Raw genomic sequence first — 22828 nt, 5'->3', positions numbered from 1 at the left:
ACTCAGGCTGTTCTCCATTGTGTAGACACACAGATTTTATATATAAAAAAGATTTTTGAAAGGAACAGTTGTGACACAGGGAGGATGCCCATACTCACTTGACCCCGCTTCAGTCTTCCTGTATTGTGTTACTGAGCAGTTTAAATGTTTGCTGTAAAGTGGACAGCCAGTTAGCAGAGTGGGACAGGAGAGTTCTCAGTTCATGTTTCCTGAAGTGAATGGGAAAGATTAGATTACTTACAGTGTGGAAACAGGCCCTTCGGCCCAACAAGTCCACACCGACCCGCCGAAGCGCAACCCACCCACACCCCTACATTTACCCCTTACCTAACACTACGGGCAATTTAGCATGGCCAATTCACCTGACCCGCACATCTTTGGACTGTGGGAGGAAACCGGAGCACCCGGAGGAAACCCACGCAGACACAGGAAGAATGTGCAAACTCCACACAGTCAGTCGCCTGAGTCGGGAATTGAACCCGGGTCTCAGGCGCTGTGAGGCAGCAGTGCTAACCACTGTGCCACCGTGCCGCCCACAAATTCTTATTTTCTGTAATTGTCTGTATCTGTAGGATTCACAGACAAGTAAAACTGTAACACATTGCCACAGAAACGAGTCTGTGCTGTTCTGAAAAGTGATAGTGCGGAATCTAACTGGGGGTAGTGGTATCAAAGTCTGGCCTTCAGAGTGTCATACAGTTGTACAGCACAGAAACAGGTCCTTTGGTCCAAGTTGTTAGTGCTGACCAGAGATCCTAATCTGACCAAGTCCCATTTGCCAGCATTTGGTCTGTCTCCCTCTAAACTCTTCCTATTCATGTACCGATCAAGGTGCCTACATAAGATTGTAATTGTACCCACCACCTCCACTTCCTTTGGTAGCTCATTCCATACAAGCACCACCCTCTGCAATTATAAAGTAACTCCACCAATGCTTTTTAAATCTTTTCCCTCTCACCTTAAACCTATGCCCTCTATTTTTGGACTCCACAACATTAGAAAAAAAGACCTTGCGTATTTACCCTCTCAATGTCACCCATGATTTTATTAACCTCAATAAGGTCATACCTCAGCCTCAAACAGTCCAGGGGGAAAAAAATAACAGCCTATTTGGCCTCTCTCCATAACTCAAACCCTCCAGTCCTGGCAACGAAATATACTGATGGGAATAGTGTAGTTGATGTAGTTTACATGGACTACAGTAAGGCCTCTGTAGGAACATAATCCCCGACCAGAGATGAAAGACTCAGGAGGCAGGCAAGTGGTAGGTGTTTATTCAAGAAGAAACCGGTTAATGCAGGGAGAGGGCCAAAGGTTCTTCCCCCGAGATTTGCCTCAGAGGAGAGATCCATGGCACACACTGATTTTACAATAAAAAAAAGCAGCAGTATCTTTTGTACACTTTCTGTAAACAATCACATACAACGTGATTAATATGGTGCTCCCTCTTACTTTGCAAACCCTATCCTATGAGACACCTAATCAATGATGGGCATCCATTGGACAGCTCCAGGTTCACATGATCTCAAGGTGATTAGCAGATACTGTAATCACTCGGCCTTGGGATCTTTCTATGTCTCCTATTTGTTCATATTCCAGATTTACTTGCTATACTCCTTCAGGTTTCTGTCAATCTAGCTTATCTTGAAGGACATCCTGAATGCTGTTATTCATTGTATTTAATTTTAATCAAATTCTATTGCTGCTCTTACATGCCCCAAAGTCCTGATTATATATGGAGGAAAAAAAATAAACAGTTAATTTTGCATTACTTGCTATAAATTTGTGTTTTTAATTTCTCTGATAAGGTTAGTTAAAATGTGTAAAGTCACACAGTTAAGAAACTTAGTATAAGATAACTTTAGCTGTTGCCCCTCAGTTGTTTTAGGGGATTAATGGGCTATATCTAACATCTGGTGCCTGTTCATTTACTGGCACAATTCCCTTTCATTTACTGTGGCTGGAGTTACTCATTTATCAGACCTTAGGTCTGCTGATCAGAACTGTTTCGAATGGGAACAGGTTGGATCCTTTTTACTGTCCCCTTGAGTGGGTTGTTCAATGGTATCATTATGCCTCAGTGTGTGTGAACAGGCTGATGTGCTTAGTTTCTGCCATTATGTTTCATGTCCTACTGTTTAATTCTACTTTCCACTTATCGGTCAGTTTGTGTTAACAGATATGGGCCCTGTATTCTGGCAGGTACAGGCCACCCCGACAGCCTTTGACAAAGTCGCATATAAAAGACTGGTCTATGATTGGCTCTTGGAGTCTTAAGCAAACTGGATCTGAAATGAGCTTGCAGACAGGATGCAAAGTGTGATGGTGATAGGTTGTGTTTGTGATTGGAAGCCTGTGACCAGCGGTGTCCCACAGGGATCAGTGCTGGGACACTTGCTGCTCATTATGTACATTAATGACTTGGATGTGAATGTAGAATGTATAATTACTATATTTATAGATGAGATTTTAGTGTGGAAGTGCAAAATGTGTTGGTGCAGGCTTGGAGGGCAAAGGGCATGTGACTGGGCTGTACTGTTCGTTCTTGTTCAACATGAAAATTTGGCAGCACTGTTGACAGTGAGGGGGATGGTCTCAGGCTACAGTTTGAGTACAGCCGGCAGAACAATGGCTCTGATATTCCTGGAAGTGGAAGATAATATATTTTAGGAGGTCTAATAAGGGAAAGAATTACACAATGAAGGGTAAGTCCCCAGGGAGAACTGAGGAACAAAGGGACTTTGGTATACAAGTCTATAGATCCCAGAAGGAAACAGCAAGGCACTCTTACGACAACTTTATAAAACATTGATTAGGCCACAGATAAAATACTGTGTGCAGGTCTGACTGCCACCTTATCAGAAGGATGTGATTGTACTGGAGAGGGTGCAGTTGGTGGAAAGTCACCGTTTGAGGGAAGACTGGATACGCTGAGTTTTGTTTCCTTGGAGCAGAGGAGGCTGAGGGAGGATCTGACTGAAGAATACCAGATTATCAGAAATGTAGGCAGAGTAGATTGAGAGAATCTTTCTCCCCGTGACCGATTGTCTAAGTCCAGAGGGCACAAGTTGAAGTTGAGGAGAAAACAGCTTAGAGGAAATGTGAGAAAAATATTTTGACCTAGAGAGTGGGTAAAGTTTAGAACATTCTGCCTGAGAGGGTTCTTGGGTACTCGCACAGCATTTAAGCAGCATCTGGACGTGCCTTCAATAAGCCAGGGTATAGTCAGCTATGGGCCAAATGCAGGTAAATGGGATGAATGCAGTTTGGTGTTTGTTGAACATCATGGACATGGTGGGCTAAAGGGTCTGTTTCTATGCTGTACAATTCTATATCTCAATAATGTCCTTGTAAATCTTTACTGTACCACCTCAAGTTTAACAACATCCTTCCTGGGGCAGATTGATGAGAATTATACACAATCTCCTAAAAGTGGATTCATCAATATCCTGCACAGCCACCAGATGACCTCCCAACTCCGAATGTCAGTGTTCTGAACAATGAAGGCACGCACGCCAACTGCCTTCTTCACCACCCTGTCTATCTACAACTACTATCATGGACTTGGAGGTGCCAGTGTTGGACTCGGGTAGATTTCTCCAGCTTCCTCATTTCCCCTCCCCCCACCTTGTCTCAGTCGGTTCCCTCAACTCAGCACCGCCCTCCTAACCTGCAATCCTCTTCCTGACCTCTCCGCCCCCACCCCACTCCAGCCTATCACCCTCACCTTGACCTCCTTCCACCTATCCCACCTCCATCGCCCCTCCCCCTAGTCCCTCCTCCCTACCTTTTATCTCAGCCTGCTTGGCTCTCTCTCTTATTCCTGATGAAGGGCTTATGCTCGAAACGTCGAATTCTCTATTCCTGAGATGCTGCCTAACCTGCTGTGCTTTGACCAGCAACACATTTGCAGCTGTGATCTCCAGCATCTGCAGACCTCATTTTTTACAAGTGAAAAATGACACAACACCAGGTTTTCATCCAACAGGTTTACCTGGAAACACTAGCTTTTGAAGCACTGCACCTTCATCGGGTGGTTGAAGGAAGAACAGTGCTGTGAAAGCTAGTGCTTCCAAATAAACCTGTTGGAGTACATTCAAGGAAATCTTCACCGGCACACTGAGGTTTCTTATTTCAGCAACACTCCCCAATGCCATACCCTTAAGTGTGGAATTCGTGTCTTGGTTTGCCTTACCAAAATGTATGTAAACTAAACTACAACTGCGACTCCTCAGCCCACTGACCCACCTGACAAGAGGTATAGTTAGTAAGTATGCAGATGACACCAAACTTGGAGGTGAAATCGACAGCGAAGATGATCACCTCAGATTACAGCAGGATCTTGATCAGATGGGCCAAGGGCTGAGAAGTGGCAGATGGAATTTAATTTAGATAAATGTGAGGTGCTGCATTTTGGGAAAGCAAATCTTAGCAGGACTTATACACCTAGGTCCTAGGGAGTGTTGCTGAACCAAAAGACCTTGGAGTTGCAGGTTGATAGGATAGTGAAGGTGGCGTTTGGTATGCTTTCCTTTATTGGTCAGTGAATTGATTATGAGTTGGGAGATCATGTTTTGGCTGTACATGACATTGGTTAGGCCACTGTTGGAATATTGCATGCAATTCTAGTCTCCTACCTATCGGAAAGATATTGTGAAACTTGAAGGGGTTCAGAAAAGATTTACAAGGATGTTGCCAGGGTTGGAGTATTTGAGGTATCAGGAGAGGTTGAATAGGCTTAAGGTTGTTTTTAGAGGGGCAACCTAATAGAGGTTTATAAAATCATGAGAGCTATGGATAGGATAAATAGACAACATTTATTCCCTGGGGTAGGGGAGTCCAGAGCGAGAGGGCATAGGCTTAGAGTTAGAGGGGAAGATTTAAAAGGGATCTGGAGGGCAATTTTTTCAATGTGACGTAGTGTGTGTATAGAATGAGCTGCCAGAGAAATTGGTGGAAACTGGTACAATTACACCATTTAAAAGGCACCTGGATGGATACAAGAGCAGGAAGGGTTTAGAGGGATTTGGGCCATGTGCTGGCAAATGAGACTGGATTAGTTCAGGATATCTGGCTGGCATGGATGAGTCCAGCTGAAGTATCTGTTTCTGTGCTGTATAAACCTATGACTGTGTGGCTGTGAATAATAACATTTATTGGAAATGGGGTGATGTGTATGGACGATGGAGAGAGATTTAAAAAATTGTAATTCCTTGGTGGTATTTGACTCTGTTTGAAATTGAGCTGAATGTGTGTCTAATTCAAACTGCTCTGTGACTGTGGAAAGGAAGTTCTTTAGTCTGACAACAGTAACATACCTGCTGTTTGTCAGTAGGAACTGATTACACTTAGCTTTGCCCCGAGGGAATATGTCTTGGTCCTTTAAGTATTTGTCTGGAGGAAGACAGAAGAGATATCTCCTGTAAATCAACATTACGTTTGACAGTATCAAACCTTTGAATGTAACATTCATTTAATAATCATTAGGCTGTTTTTCTTTCAAACCGGCAAGTCCTACAGGCGTGAATCTATTCTTGGCCTGAGCTGCTCTTTGTCTGGTGATTGTAATAAAAATATCTATTCCAATTTACTGAGAACCAGATACTAACCAACACCTCCACAGCTCCACAATAGGGCTACCCAATACAAGTGTGTATCTGGATCTGAGAGTTTCCTTATCAATCCATACCTGTCAGTTCCAGCGAGGTGAATGTGGAAGTACTGCTGTTAACCTGTACCTGTCAATATAAACTGTGCAAATGTCTGAGTGAATGTAGTTATCAATCTGTCCCTGTCACACTCTGGTAAATATATTTACATTTTGACATTGCAGAGACTGACAGGGACAGATTAATAATTACACTCACATATTCACAGAGCATAAGCTGACAGGTATAGATTGATAACTAAACTCATGTATCCACACTGAATAAACTTGCAGGGACTGGTTGTTAAATACATTTTATATAAATAAACTCAGTCCCTATGTTTTTCATTGATGGGGACGTGAGAGTTTAGTCATCAATATGTACCTGTCAGTTTCTGCCCAGTGAATGTGTGAGTTTACATACCAATCTGTCCTGAACAGTTTCTACTGTGTATCTGAGAGTGTAATTATCAACCTGAACCTGTCAGTTTCAGCTATGAGAACACGTGTGTTATTATCAGTATCGACCTGTCAGTTTCTGCTGTATGAATATTAAATGCAGTCATCAAATTGTACCCATCAGTTTCTCCTGTGTGAATGTAGATATTGATCTCTATTTGTCTGCTTTAGCTATACCAATGTGTGAATGCAATTATCAAACAGTACCTGTCAGGTTTTGCTATTTGACACCAGAGTCTTTGTCAATCTGTTTTTACCACGTCAATTTGAGAGTTGATACTAACCTGTCCCTGTCGGTTTATTTCCTGTCAATATGAGAACACAGTTATTGATCAGTACCCATCAGGTTCTGCTGTGAATATTGGTGTATTCATCAAACTGTAGTGGTCAGTTTCAGTGATGTGAATGTGGGAGTACAGTTATCATTCTCTGTCAATTTCTTCTTTGTCAAAGTGAGTGTAACTCAATCTGTACCTTTCAGACTCTGCTGCGTGAATAGATAAATATAGTTATCAATCTGTAGCTGTCAGTTTCTGCTTGGCGTATATGTTTGTAATTGTCAATCTATCCCTACTATGTGATTGTGTGAGCTGAGTTTTCATCTGTTGCTATCAGCTTCTGCATTGTGAATGTGAGTTTAGTTATCAATATTACCCTGTCAGGCTCTGTAATTCCAGTGTTTTGAGTGTATTTATTCATCTTTTCCTGTCAGTTTGTGTGACTGTCGTTTTCAGCCTATACCCTTCAGATTCTGCTATATGAACATAAGACTGCAGTTATTCATTTAATTTGATCATTGTTATCACATGTCCTGAGATAAATTGAAAAGTATTGTTTTGTGCACCTTACAGGTAGATTATCTCATCCAAAGTCCATCCAGAATAGTGTAAAAACTGCAGAAAAGGTGCAGACCAGGGTGGAGGAGCATATAACTGAGGTCAGATGGGTCTTTCATGGTGTTGGTTGCTTTCCTGAGACAGGAGGAAGTGGAAGTGCAGCCTCTGGATGGAAGGCTGCTTTCAGTGATGGACTGGGTTGAGTCACAACTCTTTGTACTTTCTTGTGGTCTTGAGCAGAACAGAAGCCATACTACGCTGTGATACATCCAAACAGTATGCTTTCTGTGGTGCATCTGTAAAAATTTGCAAGTGTCTTTATGGACATGCTGAATTCCCTTAGCCATCTGAGGATATTAGCTTGGTGAACGTCATCAAGTCATCGTCATTGAGATGTACAGCACAGAAACAGACCCTTCAGTCCAACTTTTACATGCCAATTAGATATCCCAACCCAGTCTAGTCCCACCTGGCAGCACCCGGCCCATATCCCTCCAAATATTTCCTATTCATATACCCATCTCGATGCCTTTTAAATGCTGCAATTGTACTAGCCTCCACCACTTCCTCCTGACAGGTCATTCCATACAAGTACCACCCTCTGCATAAAAACATGCCCCTTAGGTCTCTTTTATATCTTTCCCCGCTCACTCTAGTTCTAGACTACCCCACCCCAGGGGAAAGACTTTGTCTGTTTATCCTATCCATGCCCCTCATGATTTTATAAAGCGCTATAATGTCACCCCTCAGCCTCTGATGCTCCAGGGAAAATAGCCCTAGCCTATTCAACCTCTCCCAATAACTCAAATCCTCCAAAGCTGGCAACGTCCTTGTAAATCTTTTCTGAATCCTTTCAAGATTCACAATATCATTCCTATCGGAAGGAGACCAGAATTGCATGCAATATTCCACAGTGGCCTAACCAATGTCATGTACAGCTGCAAGGTGACCTCCTAACAATTGTACTCAATACTGAATGTGTTTGGGTAATTGTCAATCTAAGTCTGCCAGGTTCTGCTATGTGAATATGAGAATTTACTTTTCAATAGTCCCTTTCAGTTTTTGCTTCATGAATGTTTTGTTTAGTTAAGAACCCTTCCCGGTCAGGCTCTGTAATGTAAATGTGAGTGCATTTATCAATGTTTGCATGACAGATTTTCTTTTGTGAACATATGAATGTGGTTATCAATTTTCTCTGGTAGTTTCTGCTCTGTGAATATGAAAATGTAGTTATTAATCTCTAAATGAAAACTAAAAGAACTGCAGATGCTGGAAAAGCTGAGCAGGTCTGACAGTCGGTGGACAGAAATCAGAGTTAAAATTTCCAGTCTAGTAACCCTTCCTGTGAAGAGATGGTAGCCAGGAAAATATTAGGTTTTCTGCAGAAGATAGGGTGTGTTGAAGGGTAAGGGAGTAAATGGTAGATGGATATAGAATCCAAAGAGAAGGAAGAACAGTTGAACAGATAAACTAGTGGATCACAGTCAGACAAGGATGGTAATAGCTATTAATAGAGACTGTTAGTGAGTTTTGGTGTACAATAGAAGACCATATGATAACACTGCGTGGTAAGAGGGGTTTTCGATAATGATACGGGAGAGTCCTAGCACTAAACATGTAGAATTCAATATTGAGTCCAGAAGGCTGTCGAGTTCCCAAGCAGAAAATAAGGTGCTGTTCTTCCAGCTTGCACTGAACTTTGCTGGAACACTGCAGCAAGCCTGAGACAGAGATGTTGGCCAGGGTACAGGGTGGTGTGTTGAAGTGGCATGCAACTAGAAGCTCAGGGACATTTTTTCTGGACAGAATGTAAGTTGCTGCACAGTGCACACCCAATCTACACTCATTTTTCCCAGCTTAGAGAAGACCTACTGATAGCTAGGAAAATGCACACAATCAGTTCTGAGGAGGGGTCACTAGACCTCAAATGTTTAGTCTGATTTCCCTCCACCAATGCTGCCAAACCTGTGGATTTTCCAGCAATTTTTTGTTATTAATTTCTACCTGTCAGTTTCTGTGCTGTAAACATGTGTGTCATTATCAAACCGTACATGTCAATTAATGTGATTTGAAACAGGGAGTGTTATTAATCTGTTCCAGTAAGTTTTGATGATGAGAATGTAGTTATCAGTCTTCCTCTGAAATGTCCTGTTATGTGCACATTTGTATGATTGACCAATCTGTCCCTGTTATATTCTCCTCTGGGTATCTCAGGATGGAGTTATGAAGATGTATCTGTCGGCATCTTATTTATAAACATCCAAATGCATTAAGCAGATTGTAGGGGTGTGTGTGTGTGTGTGTGTGTATTTATGTATCATTCTCTCCCTTTCAGTTTCAGCAGAGTGAATATGTGACAGCACCTATCAATCTACACCTGTCAGATTCTGTTGTGTCTACATAAGAGTTTTGGAACTGATCTATACTTGCCAGTTTATGTTGTGTGACTGAGAGAGTCAAGTACTCAATCAGAAACAACTACTTTCAACTCTTTTATATACGAAAGTTGCTTAATTCTCTGGCAGCCAATAATATTCTAAGATTCGATTCCAGCCCCGGGCAACTGTCTGCGTGGAGTTTGCACATTCTTCCCATGTCTGTGTGGGTTCCCTCTGGGTGCCCCGGTTTCCTCCCACAGTCCAAAAAACAGGTTAGGTGAATTGGCCATGCTAGATTGCCCATAGTGTTCAGGGATTTATGGGTTAGGTGCATTAGTCAGGAGTAAACATAGAGTGATAAGGGAATGGCTCTGGTTGAGATAATCTTCAGAGCGTCGGTGTAGACTTGCCAGGCTGAAGGTCCTGTTTCAAAACTGTATGGATTCTAATTCTAACTAAAAGACTATACCTGAAAGTTTCTGCTAGATGAACTATTAAATATAAATTGATTAGTTATTAACCTCTCCCCATCAGTTTCTGATTTGATAATGTATGAATGCATTTATCAATCTGAATCTGCTATTTTTTTAATATGAATATGGGAGTACAGTTACTGTTCTATGCCTGGAGACATAGGAGTGGAGGCTAGGTAACTTCAGGAAATATATATTGATATCTTGAAAAATATTTGATATTAGTCCACATGCCAAAACAGGAGGTGTTAGAAATATAAAAAAAACATAAAGGTGTATTAAACTCTCAGACCTGATCAAGTATATCCCATGATGTTGTAGGAAGATGTATTGATAATTTGAATAAATAATATTGTTTTCTTACTTTTTTTAGAATATCTCATAGGGAGGGTCAATCTATCCCTATCAATTGTTGCAATATGAATGTGTGACTGTGGCTATAAATCTGTACCTGTCAGTTTCTATGTGAATATGTGGGTGCAGTTATCCATCTCAGTTTCTGCAATGTGAATGAGAGTATAATTATCAGTCTCTAGCTGTCAGCTTCTCCAACATCTATATGTGATGTTAGTTATGGAGCTGAACCTCTGTTAGTTTCTGTCATATGAATGAGTGAGTGTCATCATCAATCTGTCCCAGTCAGTTTCTGCAATGTGAATGGGTGAGAGCAAATATCAAGCTGTAACTGTTTCTGCCATGTGAATATGAGTTGAATATGAGAGTGTAGTTGTCAGGCTTTGTTTGTCAAACTGAATATGTTATTGATCTATACTTGTCAGATTCTGCTGTGCTTTATGCAATATGAAACTGAGTGTTATTGCTAATCTCTTCCTGTCAGTTTCTGCTTTGTGGATATGACACATTTGTTATCAAACTTTCTCTGTCAGTAACTACCTCAGTTAGTCACTACAATGTGAATGTCAGGGTGCATTTACTAATTTGTTCCTATCAGTTTCAGCTCTGTGTATTTAAGTGTGCTGTTACTCTCATCTGTAACTCTCAGTGTCTGCCATGTAAATATGAGTGCATTTATCCCATCAGCGTCTGTGTTGTGAATACATGAATGTGCTTACCAATTTGTACCTGCCAGTTCTGATATGTAAATATCATCCTCAATTTCTCCTTGTCGATTTCTCCTATATGTGTTACAGTGTGCAGGTAGCAATCTGTACATGAACATTTCTGCAATGTGAACATCAGAATATAGTTACCAATCTGACTGCTCTGTAAATATATAAGTACAGTCATCAAACTGTACATGCCAGCTTCTGCTTTGTGACTCTGAACATAGATATTAATAGATATAGATATCTGAACATAGATATTGCCTGTCAATTTCTGCTATGTGAATGTGTGAGTGCACTTATCAATATGTAAATGTTAGTTTCTGCTCAGTGCATTTGATTTGAGTTATGGATTGTGTAATGGAAATTAAAAGGTTTTCCAACTCCTATAGCGCAGACTTTGAAACTGGCAGGAATAATACCATGGGCTGCTCTTCAAGATGTCATCAGTTTTTCCTCAATGCATAGCTACATACTTTTGTGAATAATGTTGAGAAATGTTACATTCCTTTGATAGTGTCAAGAGGAAAGGGGAACAAACAAATAAATTGTATTGTAGCCGACTGACCACAATGTTCCTGCTACAGGAAAGTGAATTGGCTAGTTCATTTCATTATTCTATTGTGAGTGTTACATAATCCTGCTCTGTGGTGTGATGGTGCAAGCCATTAGCAGTACTCTCCTGATGCTCTATGGATCAATGAGGAAAGAAAAAAGACTTGTATTTTTGTCATACAGGGAGAAGATTTAAATCATTCAGGCAAATTTATTGAACATGGTTAAACTCTTTTTGCAAAAAAAAAGAGAATTTACAAAGTCCAAGATTGGCTAAATTTCTTTGTTTAATTAAAGGGTGATTACTTGATTATATTGTTAAATTGACGACATGACATTCGATTTTCTTGCTTTTTTGTGATATTTCATAGGGTGGGGAATTTGGGATTCTTTGTAGAAGATTAAAGTGAATTTGGAGACCAAGTTACACATTTTTTAAGAAAAAATTAATACAGGGCAGTGTGAAAATGTAATTTCTATCCCTGCAAGGTGAATATGCTGAGAATGATGTTGAGATCAAGGTGGGGGTTGGCAGCTCCTCTGCTGCCATTACACACTTATTGAAATGGAATGCTGCCTGAATGGGATTTAGTTGCTTATTTTTGTGTAAACATTTTGTATATGTTCTTTTCAGTTTCCTACAGTGTAAATGTGTGTATATCGCTGTTAGTCTCTGTATCTTGTGTGTTGATATGGTGGTTCAATCTGAGTCAATCAGTACCTTTGTGTAGGTGTGCATGTTCACAGTAATGATTCACTACTCATCACATATGGCTGCTAGAACTATGTAAAAGCATGATGTCATTGTTTATCCGGTTTGTGACATTTAAAATGCCTTTTTAAAATGTAAACTTGATTTAGTACACCAATTGTCTACTTTAAACAACCACTCCACTACAAACATGCTGTGAATGTTCATGGCCTGTGAATCATATTGATTGAAACCAGGAAGATGTCGATGGAGAATGCAGAAAAAAAAAGGAACTTGTCTTTCCACAGTTGAGTCTGACTATTTGCTTGTTTGGATAGATCTCTAGAAATTGAGGTCAAACTAAGTCTGATCCAATCTGCTTTGTGACTCTGGGAAGGATGTTCTCTGCTTTGACATACCTGCTGTTTGTTAGAAGCAGCTGGTCTCACTTGGCTTTGTCCTGAGGAAATATGACATTGTCCTCATCATTCAAATATTTGCTTGGAGGAAGACAGAAGATTTTTCAGCTGTAAATCAACATAAGCCAAATTAGGCAAGATTAAACTGATCAGTGTGGCAGTCAGTTAATGATCATTAGGGTATTTTCAAACCTAGCAATTCAAACAGAACCGGATTTCGATTCCACTCTTTCCCTCAGTTGCTCCTGGTCTCTGTTTCTTTTATTTGCAACTTTGTGACAATTGGGTGAGATCCAGAACTAATATCTGTTCACCTCCATGAACGGGAATTCCTGAAGCAGCTGCAATGCATTAATAGCAAGCTGCCAATACACGGAATGTTGAAGGAACATTATGTCTAATGCTTTACTCGAAACTTCAAATCTGTTCACTCTACTACGTGTCCTTTATAGGATTGTCACAAAATTGTGGTCTGTGGTTCCATTATTCTCCGCCCAATATCAAGAAACAGCGTGAAACAGAAGCCAAACAGAACTCCCATCAGTTTTTAGGGGATTAAAAAGCACAAGACTGTGCCACAGCGGCTTCTTCCCGCTCTCCCTCCCTCAGCAGGCCCACACACAGCCCGAGAAAGGCCTCTCTCTTCCCCCCAGCCCGCTCACTCCAAGTTCCGGGACCAGTTCCTGCTCCGCTCGGCCTCTTACAAACAGCCCCCAGTTCTCCCTGAACTCACCCCGAATCAATCCCGGCCTCGGAGCCCCCTCTGTGTCCCAGGCTCCCATCCCGATGTGCTGCTGGAAGGAGCCTGCTGTTCCCTCGCTTCCCTGGGCGCTGATCTCTCCATTGCGGTCTGTTTCAAACAAACCTCTTGCACTCACTGAGTAAATGCCCCTCAATGGCAGCGCTGGCGGGAGGGTCTCACGCATGCGCTCCTCTCGTCGGGAACAATCAGCTTTGGGGAAGGGGCAGCATCGCGCATGCGCTGCTTCGGGTTGCAAGAATAAATTATTCACAACAAACCCGACAGTGACAACAGCAGTGCTAACCCCAGACCCAGTATGGGGGATTAGGATCAAAGCACAAATATTACTTCCAAAAAAAGGAGAGACTAAATGCGGATGGATTTTTTTTAGAGCAGAGATGACTGAGATGGGGGCACATTACTGTGGTGTGAAAGATTACGAGGCGTATGGAGAGGGTGAATGTAGAGAAGCTGTTTCCCTTGTTTGAGCGATCACTCAAGTTGTGCTTGAGTTAGGATATGGTAAAGGATAAGGATTCGCACTATGGTGTAGCTTAGGGGGTACATATATTGAGGGAAGTTCAGAAAAATCTTTTCACTCAGCAACTGGTGGAAATCTGGAAGATACTATTTGGATGAGCACTTGAAATGTCATACCATTTAAGGATATGGGACAAGTGCGGGAAATTAGCAAACCTTTAGTGGTAGTTATTGTGGATGCGGACACGATGCCTGAAGGGCTTTTCTGTGTTTTATGAGTATATGCATGTCAGCTTTTGCTCTGTCTATCTCAAGAGTGCAGTCATTAATCTGTACCTGTCACTCTCTGATTTATGACTATGTAATGGCATTTATCATATGACATCTATCAGGTTTTTGCTGTGGTATATATGAGAGTCTAGTTATCAACCTGTAACTTTCAGATTGTAGAGTCATACAGCCTTTGATCCAACTAGTCCATACCGACCAGATACCCTAAACTAAACAAATTTCATTTACAAGCAAAGAATAATAGAGTCATATAGCATGAAAACAGAGCCTTCGGTCCAACCCAACCATGCCGACTAGATAGCCCAACCCAATCCAGTCTCACCTGCCAGCACCCAACTCATATCCCTCCAAACCCTTCCTATTCATATACCCATCCAAATGCCTTTTAAATGTTGCAATTGTACCAGCCTCCACCACTTCCTCTGGCAGCTCATTCCATACACGTACCACCCTCTGTGTGTAAAAGTTGCCCTAAGGTCTCTTTTATATCTTTCCCCTCTCACCCTAAACCTATGCCCTCCAGTTCTGGACTTCCCGACCCCAGGGAAAAGACTTTGCCTATTTACCCTATCCATGCCCCTCATAATTTTGTAAACCTCTATAAGGTCACCCCTCAGCCTCCGATGCTCCAGGGAAAACAGCCCCACCTTGTTCAGCTACTCCCTGTAGCTCAAATCCTCCAACTCTGGCAACATCCTTGTCAATCTTTTCTGAACCCTTTCAAGTTTCAGAACATCTTTCTGACAGGAAGGAGACCAGAATTGCAAACAATATTCCAACAGTGGCCTAACCAATGTACTGTACAACCGCAACATGATCTCCTAACTCCTGCATTCAGTACTCTGGCCAATAAAAGAAAGCGTACCAAACACCATCTTCAGTATCCTATCTACCTGTGACTCCCCTTTTAAGGAGCTATGAACCTGCATTCCAAGGTCTCTTTGTTCAGAAACATGCCCTAGGACCATACCATTAAGTGTATAAATCCTGCTAAGATTTGCTTTCCCAAAATGCAACACCTCGCATTTATCTGAATTCAACTTCATCTGCCAGCCCATTGGCCCATCTGGTCCAGATTCTGTTGTAATCTGAGGTAACCCTCTTCGCTGTCCACTACACCTCGAATTTTGGTGTCATCTGCAAACTTACTAACTGCACCTCTTATGCTCACATCCAAATCATTTATGTAAATGACAAAAAGTAGAGGGCCCAGCAGCGATCCTTGTGGCGCTCCACTGGTCACAGGCCTCCAGTCTGAAAAACAACCCTCCACCACCACCCCCTGTCTTCTAACTTTGAGCCAGTTCTGTATTCAAATGGCTAGTTCTCCCTGTATTCTGTGAGATGTAACCTGAGTAACCAGTTTTCCATGGGGAATCTTGTTGAACACCTTACTGGTCCATATAGGTCACATCTACACTCTGCCCATATCATATCCTCTTTATTACTTCTTCAAAAAACTCAATCAAGTTTGTGAGACATGATTTCCCACGCACAAAACCATGTTGACTATCCCGAATCAGTCCTTGCCTTTCCAAATACATGTAAATTCTGTCCCTCAGAATTCCCTCCAGCAACTTGCCCACCACCAACATCAGGCTCACTGGTCGATAGTTCCCTGGATTGTCCTTACCACCATTCTTAAACAGTGGCACCATGTTAGCTAACCTCCAGTGTTCCAGCACCTCACCTGTGACTATCGATGAAACAAATATCTCAGCAAGAGATCAGGCAATCACTTCCCTAGCTTCCCACAGAGTTCTAGGATACACCTGATCAGGTACTGGGGATTTATCCACCTTTATGCATTTCAAGACATCCATCACTACCTCCACTGTAATATGGACATTTTTCAAGATGCAGCCATCTATTTCCCTACATTCTATATCTTTCATGTCTTTTTCCACAGTAAATATTGATGCAAAATGCTCGTTTAGTATCTCCCATATTTTCTGTGGCTCCACACAAAGACCACCTTGCTGATCTTTGAGGGGCCCTATTTTCTCCCTAGTTACCCTTTTGTCCTTAATATATTTGTAAAAACTCTTTGGATTCTCCTTAATTCTATTTGCCAAAGCTATCTCGTGTCCCTTTTTTGCCCTCCTGATGTCTCTCTTAAGTATACTCCTACTGCCTTTATACTCTTCTAAGGATTCACCCAATCTAGCCTGTCTATACCTTAACCAAACCTTCAATTTCTTTCGTCATCCAGCATTCCCTATGCCTACCAGCCTTTTCTTTCACCCTAACAGGAATATACCTTCTCTGGATTATAAATTTTGTATATATCCCTTCAAATCCTTCCAGTTCATTTACCCATCTGGGCTCCTTTTAAATGTTGTAATTGTTCCCACCTTCATCACTTACTCTGGAAGCTCATTCCATATGCACATCACCCTCTGCCTGAAAAGGTTGTTCCTCAGGTTTTTTTTTAAATCTTTGCCCTCTCAACTTAAACCTATGCCCTCTATGCTCCCCCACCCAAGGAAAAAGACCTTGGCTTTTCATCCTCTCGACGCCCTCATGATTTTTTAAGCATCTGTAAAAATCACCCCTCAGCTTCTGAGGCTCCAGGGAAAATAGCCCCAGCTTATTCAGCCTCTCCCGATAATTCAAACCCTCCAATCCTGGTAACAACTCTGTCAATTATTTGCACCCTCTTAAGATTAACAACTTCCTTCCTATAGCAGTGTGACCAGAATTGTACGCAGTCCTCCAAAAGTGTCCTAACCAATGTCCTGTGCAGTCCTAACATGATGTCCCAGCTCCTAAACTCAGTGCACTTACCAAAGGAGACAAGCATGCCAAACACCTTTTTTTACAACCTTATATAACCGCCACTCGGAAAAGACTTCCACTGTCTACCCTATCTAATCCTCATATCATCTTGAATGTCTCTATCAAATTCCCTCTTAGCCTTCTTCTCGCCAACGAGAATAGGATCAAGTCTGTCAGCCTTTCCTCAGAAGACCTTCCCTCCAGACTAGGCAACATCATGGTAAATCTCCTCTACACCTTTTCCAATGCTTCCACATCCTTCCCAAAATATGGGAACTAGAACCGTACACAACATTCCAAATATGGCCGCATCTGCATTTTGTATAGTTGCAGCATGATATTGCAGTTTCCGAACTCAATCCCTCTACGAATGAAACCTGACACATCATATGCCTTCTCAACAGCATTATCCACCTGGGTGGCAACTTTCAGGGACCTATGTACATGAACTCCAAGATCCCTCTGCACATCCACCCTACCAAGAATCTTTCCATCGACCCACTACTCTGCTTTCCCTGTTATTCTTCCCAAAGTGCATCACCTCACATTTAGCTGCATTGAACTCCATTTGCCACCTCTCAGCCCAATTCTGCAGTTTATCCAAGTCCCCTGCAACCTGTAACATTCTTCCACACTATCCACTACTCCACCGACTTTAGTGTCATCTACAAAATAACTAATCCGTCCACCTATGCCTGCATCCAAGTCATTTATAAAAATGACAATCAGCAGTGGTCCCAAAACAGATCTTTGTGGCACACCACTAGTAAACGGACTCCAGGCTGAATATTTTCCATTAACCACCATTCGCTGCCTTCTTCCAAACTGCTAAATCGCTCAATTCCATGCCTCTGCATTTTCACCAACAGTCTACCATGTGGAACCTTATCAAAGGCTTTACTGAAGTCAATGTATACCACGTCAACTGCCCTATCCTCATCTTGGTCACCTTTTCAAAAAACTCAACGAGGTTTGTGAGACATGACCTGCCCTTGACGAAACCATGTTGATGATCTGAAATCAAATTGTTGCTTGCTAGATTATTATAAATCTTGTCTCTTATAAGCCTGTACAAATTTTTTCCTACAACAAATGTAAGGCTTACTGGTCTACAATTACCTGAGTCATCTCTACTGCCCTTCTTGAACAAGGGCACAACATTTGCAATCCTCCAGTCCTCTGGAACTAAATCTGTATACAATGATGACTCAAATATCAAAGCCAAAGGCTCTGCTATCTCCTCCCTAGTTTCCCAAGGAATCCTCTGATAAATCCTATCCGGCTCAAGAAACTTGTATACTTTCACTCCTTCTAGAATTGGTAACACCTGTTTGTAATTAACCTCGATCCTTTCTCGTCTAATATCTCGTACCTCATTCTTCTCCTCTACAATATTCTCCTTTTCCTGAGTGAAAACCGATGAGAAATGTTCGTTTAGCACCTCTCCAATCTTCACAGGGTCCACACTCAACTTTCCACTTCTGTCGTTCATTGGCCCTATTCCTTCCCTAATCATCCTTTTATTCCTCACATACCTATAGAAAGCTTTAGGGTTCTCCTTTATTCTATTTACTAAAGACTGCTCGTGTACTCTCTTTGCTCTTCTTAACTCTCTCTTTAAATCCTTCCAAGCTGCCCTGTAACCCTCCATCGCCTCATCTGAACCATCTTGCCTCATCAACACATAAGCTTCCTTCTTCTTCGTAACAAGAGATGCAATTTCTGTTGTAAACCACAGTTCCCTTACCTTATCACTTCCTTCATGCCTGACTGGGACATATCTTTCAAGGACACGCAATATCTGTTGCTTAAACTAGCTCCACATTTCCATTGTCTCCATCCCCTGCATTTTGCTACCCCATTCTATGCATCCTAATTGCCCTACATTATAATTGCCCTTGCCCCATCAATAACTCTTGACCTGTGGCATGTACCTATCACTTTCCATCGCTAAAGTAAACGTAACTGAATTATAGTCACTCTCTCCAAAGTGCTCACTTACAACTAAATCAAACACCTGGTCTGGTTCACTACCAAGCACCAGATCCAGTGTGGCCTCCCCTCTTGCCGGCCCTTTGACATACTGTGTCAGGAAACCCTCCTGTTCATATTGAACGAAGACTGATCCATCCGATGTACAGGAGTTATAGCATTTCCAGTCAATGTTGAGGAAGTTAAAGTCCCCCATAATAACCATCCTGTTCCTTTCATTCCTACCTAGAATAATTTTGCTAATCCTCTCTTCCACCTCCCTGGAACTCTGCGGAGGCCTATAAAAAACTCCAAGCAGTGTGACGTCTCCTGTTTCTAACCTCAGTCCACACTACCTCAGTAGACAAGACCTCATCAAAAATTCTTTCAGCCACCGTTATACTATCTTTGACTAACAAGGCCATACCTCCTTCTCTTTTAAAACCTTGCTTGTTCTTAATGAAAGATCTAAACCCTAGAACCTGCAACATCCATTCCTCACCCTGCTCTATCCATGTCTCTGAAATGGCCACAACATCAAAGTCCCAGATACCTATCCATCCTGCAAGCTCACCTACCTTATTTCGGATACTTCTGACGTTGAAGTAAACACACTTCAAATCACTTTGCCGTCTACCAGCACGTTCCTGTGATCCTGAAATCCTGTCCCTCCTACTCTCATCCTCCTGTGCAATGCAACTATACCTCCAGTTCCCATTCCCCCGCTGAGCTAGTTTAAACCCCCTCCGAATAGCACCAGCAAATTTCCCGCCCAGGATATTAACCCTCTGGTTCAAGTGAAGACCATCCTGTTTGGACAAGTCCCACCTTCCCCAGAATGAACCCTAATTATCTAAGAATCTGAAACCCTCCCTCCTGCACCATCCTTACAGCCACGTGTTCAGCTGATATCTCCCTATTCTTTGTCTTGCTGTCAGGTGTAACAAACCAGAGATAACAACTCTGTTTGTTCTAGCTCTCAGCTTCCACCCTAGCTCCCTGAAATCCTGCCTTACATCCCTATCCCTCTTTCCACCTACGTCGTTGTTACCTACATGGACAACGACTTGAGGCTGGTGACCCTCTCCCTTCAGGACCCCGAAGATATGATCCGAGACATTACGGACTCTGGCACCTGGGAGGCAACACACCAACCGCGAGTCTCTCTCGCTCCCAACAAACCTTCTATCTGAGCCTCTAACTATTGAGTCCCCAATGACGAACATGCTCCTCCGTCCCTTCTGTGCAACAGGGACAGGCTCTGTGCCAGAGACCTGGGCCCCCTGAACACCCCTGGTAAGTCGCCCCCCCCTTAACAGTATCCAATACGGTATACATTTTTTCAGGGGACAATCACAGGGAATCCTTCACTGACTGCTTTTCCGCCCTTCCAACTTTCTTCGTGCCTAATGAGTCATTTTTCAGCTGTTTCTATTTCTTGAAGTTACACTTTAACACTTGATCAGTCCTGAGCCACCATTGAGGTTGGGATATGAACGGTAAATATCACCCCAGGCAAACAAAATAGAAACGTGCCCCTGTCTTTGAGTACGGGGAGCAGATGCATCTTACGATTGGCGGTTTGCGTCTTTAGTTTTATGGATCAGTGGTGCTGGAAGAGCATAGCAGTTCAGGCAGCATCCAACGAGCAGCGAAATCAACGTTTTGGGCAAAAGCCCTTCATCAGGAATAAAGGCAGTGAGCTGGAAGCATGGAGAGGTAAGCTAGAGGGGGATGGGGTGGGGAGAGAGTAGCATAGAGTACAATGGATGAGTGGGGGAGGAGAGGACGATGATAGGTCAGGGAGGAGAGGGTGGAGTGGATAGGTGGAAAAGAAGATAGGCAGGTTGGACCAGTCCGGACAAGTCATGGTGACAGTGCTGAGCTGGAAGTTTGAAACTAGGATGAGGTGGGGGAAGGGGAAATGAGGAAGCTGTTGAAGTCCACATTGATGCCCTGGGGTTGAAGTGTTCCGAGGCAGAAGATGAGGCGTTCTACCCCCCTCCCCCACTCTAACCTCTCACCCTCACAACACGCAGCCCTCCAATCCCTCTGCTCCAATCCCAACCTCACCATTAAGCCAGAGGATAAAGGGGGTGCAGTGGTAGTCTGGCGCACTGACCTCTACACCGCTGAAACTAAACGCCAACTCGAGGGCACCTCTTCCTACTGCCTCCTAGACCATGACTCCACCCCCTATCACCAAACCATCATCTCCCAGACTATACAGAACCTCATCACCTCAGGAGATCTCCCACCCACAGCTTCCAACCTCATAGTCCGGGAACCCCACACTGCCCGGTTCTACCTCCTTCCCAAGATCCACAAGCCTGACCACCCTGGCTAACCCATTGTCGCAGCATGCTCCTGCCCCACTGAACTCATCTCTACCTACCTCGACACTGTCCTATCTCCCCTAGTCCAGGAACTCCCAACATACGTTTGAGTCACCACCCACGCCCTCCACCTCCTCCAAGACTTCCGTTTCCCTGGCCCACAATGCCTCATCTTCACCATGGATATCCAATCCCTCTACACCTCCAACTGCCATGACTAGGGCCTCCAAGCCCTCCGTTTTTTCCTCTCCAGACGTCACCAACAGGACCCTTCCACCGACACTCTCATTCGTTTGGCCGAAGTGGTCCTCACCCTTAACAATTTCTCCTTTGAATCCTCCCACTGCCTCCAGACCAAAAGGGTAGCCATGGGCACATGTATGGGCCCCAGCTATGCCTGTCTCTTTGTTGGCTACGTAGAACAGTTGATCTTCCGCACTTACACCGGCACCACTCCCCACCTCTTCCTCCGCTACCTTGATGACTGTATTGGCGCCACCTCGTGCTCCCGCGAGGAGGTTGAGCAATTCATCAATTTCACCAACACATTCCACCCTGACCTTAAATTTACCTGGACCATCTCTGACACCTCCCTCGCCTTCCTGGACCTCTCCATCTCCATTAATGATGACCGACTTGACACTGACATTTTTTACAAACCCACCGACTCCCACAGCTACCTGGATTACACCTCTTCCCACCCTATCTCTTGCAAAAATGCCATCCCGTATTCCCAATTCCTCCGCCTCCGCCATATCTGCTCCCAGGAGACCAGTTCCACCATAGAACACACCAGATGGCCTCCTTCTTTAAAGACCGCAACTTCCCTTCCCACGTGGTTAAAGATGCCCTCCAACGCATCTCGTCCACATCCCGCACCTCTGCCCTCAGACCACACCCCTCCAACCGTAACAAGGACAGAACGCCCCTGGTGCTCACCTTCCACCCTATCAACCTTCGCATAAACCAAATCATCCGCCGACATTTCCGCCACCTCCAAAAAGACCCCACCACCAGGGATATATTTCCCTCCCCACCCCTTTCCGCCTTCCGCAAAGACCGTTCCCTCCGTGACTACCTGGTCAGGTCCATGCCCCCCTACAACCCATCCTGGCACTTTCCCCTGCCACCACAGGAACTGTAAAACCTGTGCCCATACCTCCTCCCTCACCTCTATCCAAGGCCCTAAAGGTGCCTTCCACATACATCAAAGTTTTACCTGCACATCCACTAATATCATTTATTGTATCCGTTGCTCCCGATGCGGTGTCCTCTACATTGGGGAGACTGGGCTCCTCCTAGCAGAGCGCTTTAGGGAACATCTCCGAGATACCCGCACCAATCAACCACACCGCCCCGTGGCCCAACATTTGAACTCCCCCTCCCACTCTGCCAAGGACATGGAGGTCCTGGGCCTCCTTCACCGTCGCTCCCTCACCACCAGACGCCTGGAGGAAGAACGCCTCATCTTCCGCCTCAGAACACTTCAACCCCAGGGCATCAATGTGGACTTCAACAGCTTCCTCATTTCCCCTTCCCCCACCTCATCCTAGTTTCAAACTTCCAGCTCAGCACTGTCGCCATGACTTGTCCGGACTGGTCCAACCTGCCTATCTTCTTTTCCACCTATCCACTCCACCCTCTCCTCCCTGACCTATCACCTTCCTCTCCTCCCCCACTCACACATTGTACTCTATGCTACTCTCTC

At 43.5% G+C, this 22828-nt stretch overlaps 1 protein-coding gene and 1 long non-coding RNA gene across 3 annotated transcripts in view; both read right to left on the bottom strand.

Moving 5' to 3' along the window:
* LOC132837101 (histone H4-like) overlaps positions 1-22828 on the bottom strand; it is a 468073-nt gene that overhangs the window by 206764 nt on the left and 238481 nt on the right. The window contains exon 5 of the mRNA XM_060856795.1: positions 18699-18710. Coding sequence (XP_060712778.1) covers positions 18699-18710 — 12 coding nt within the window. The remainder of the gene's footprint in view (positions 1-18698; positions 18711-22828) is intronic.
* Positions 108-13409, bottom strand: LOC132837268 (uncharacterized). 2 transcript variants are annotated; one of them, XR_009647490.1, is made up of 5 exons: positions 13256-13409; positions 12523-12630; positions 10867-10975; positions 5319-5394; positions 108-209 (listed from the first exon to the last, which is right to left on the bottom strand). It is a non-coding gene; the product is annotated as an uncharacterized LOC132837268 (long non-coding RNA). The 2 variants fall into 2 exon arrangements; XR_009647491.1 differs by lacking the exon at positions 10867-10975.

Source organism: Hemiscyllium ocellatum, chromosome 49, assembly GCF_020745735.1.
Source record: "Hemiscyllium ocellatum isolate sHemOce1 chromosome 49, sHemOce1.pat.X.cur, whole genome shotgun sequence".
Taxonomy (NCBI): domain Eukaryota; kingdom Metazoa; phylum Chordata; class Chondrichthyes; order Orectolobiformes; family Hemiscylliidae; genus Hemiscyllium; species Hemiscyllium ocellatum.
The sequence above is the reverse complement of the archived record's forward strand: the minus strand, read 5'-3'. Positions and strand labels throughout refer to the sequence as shown.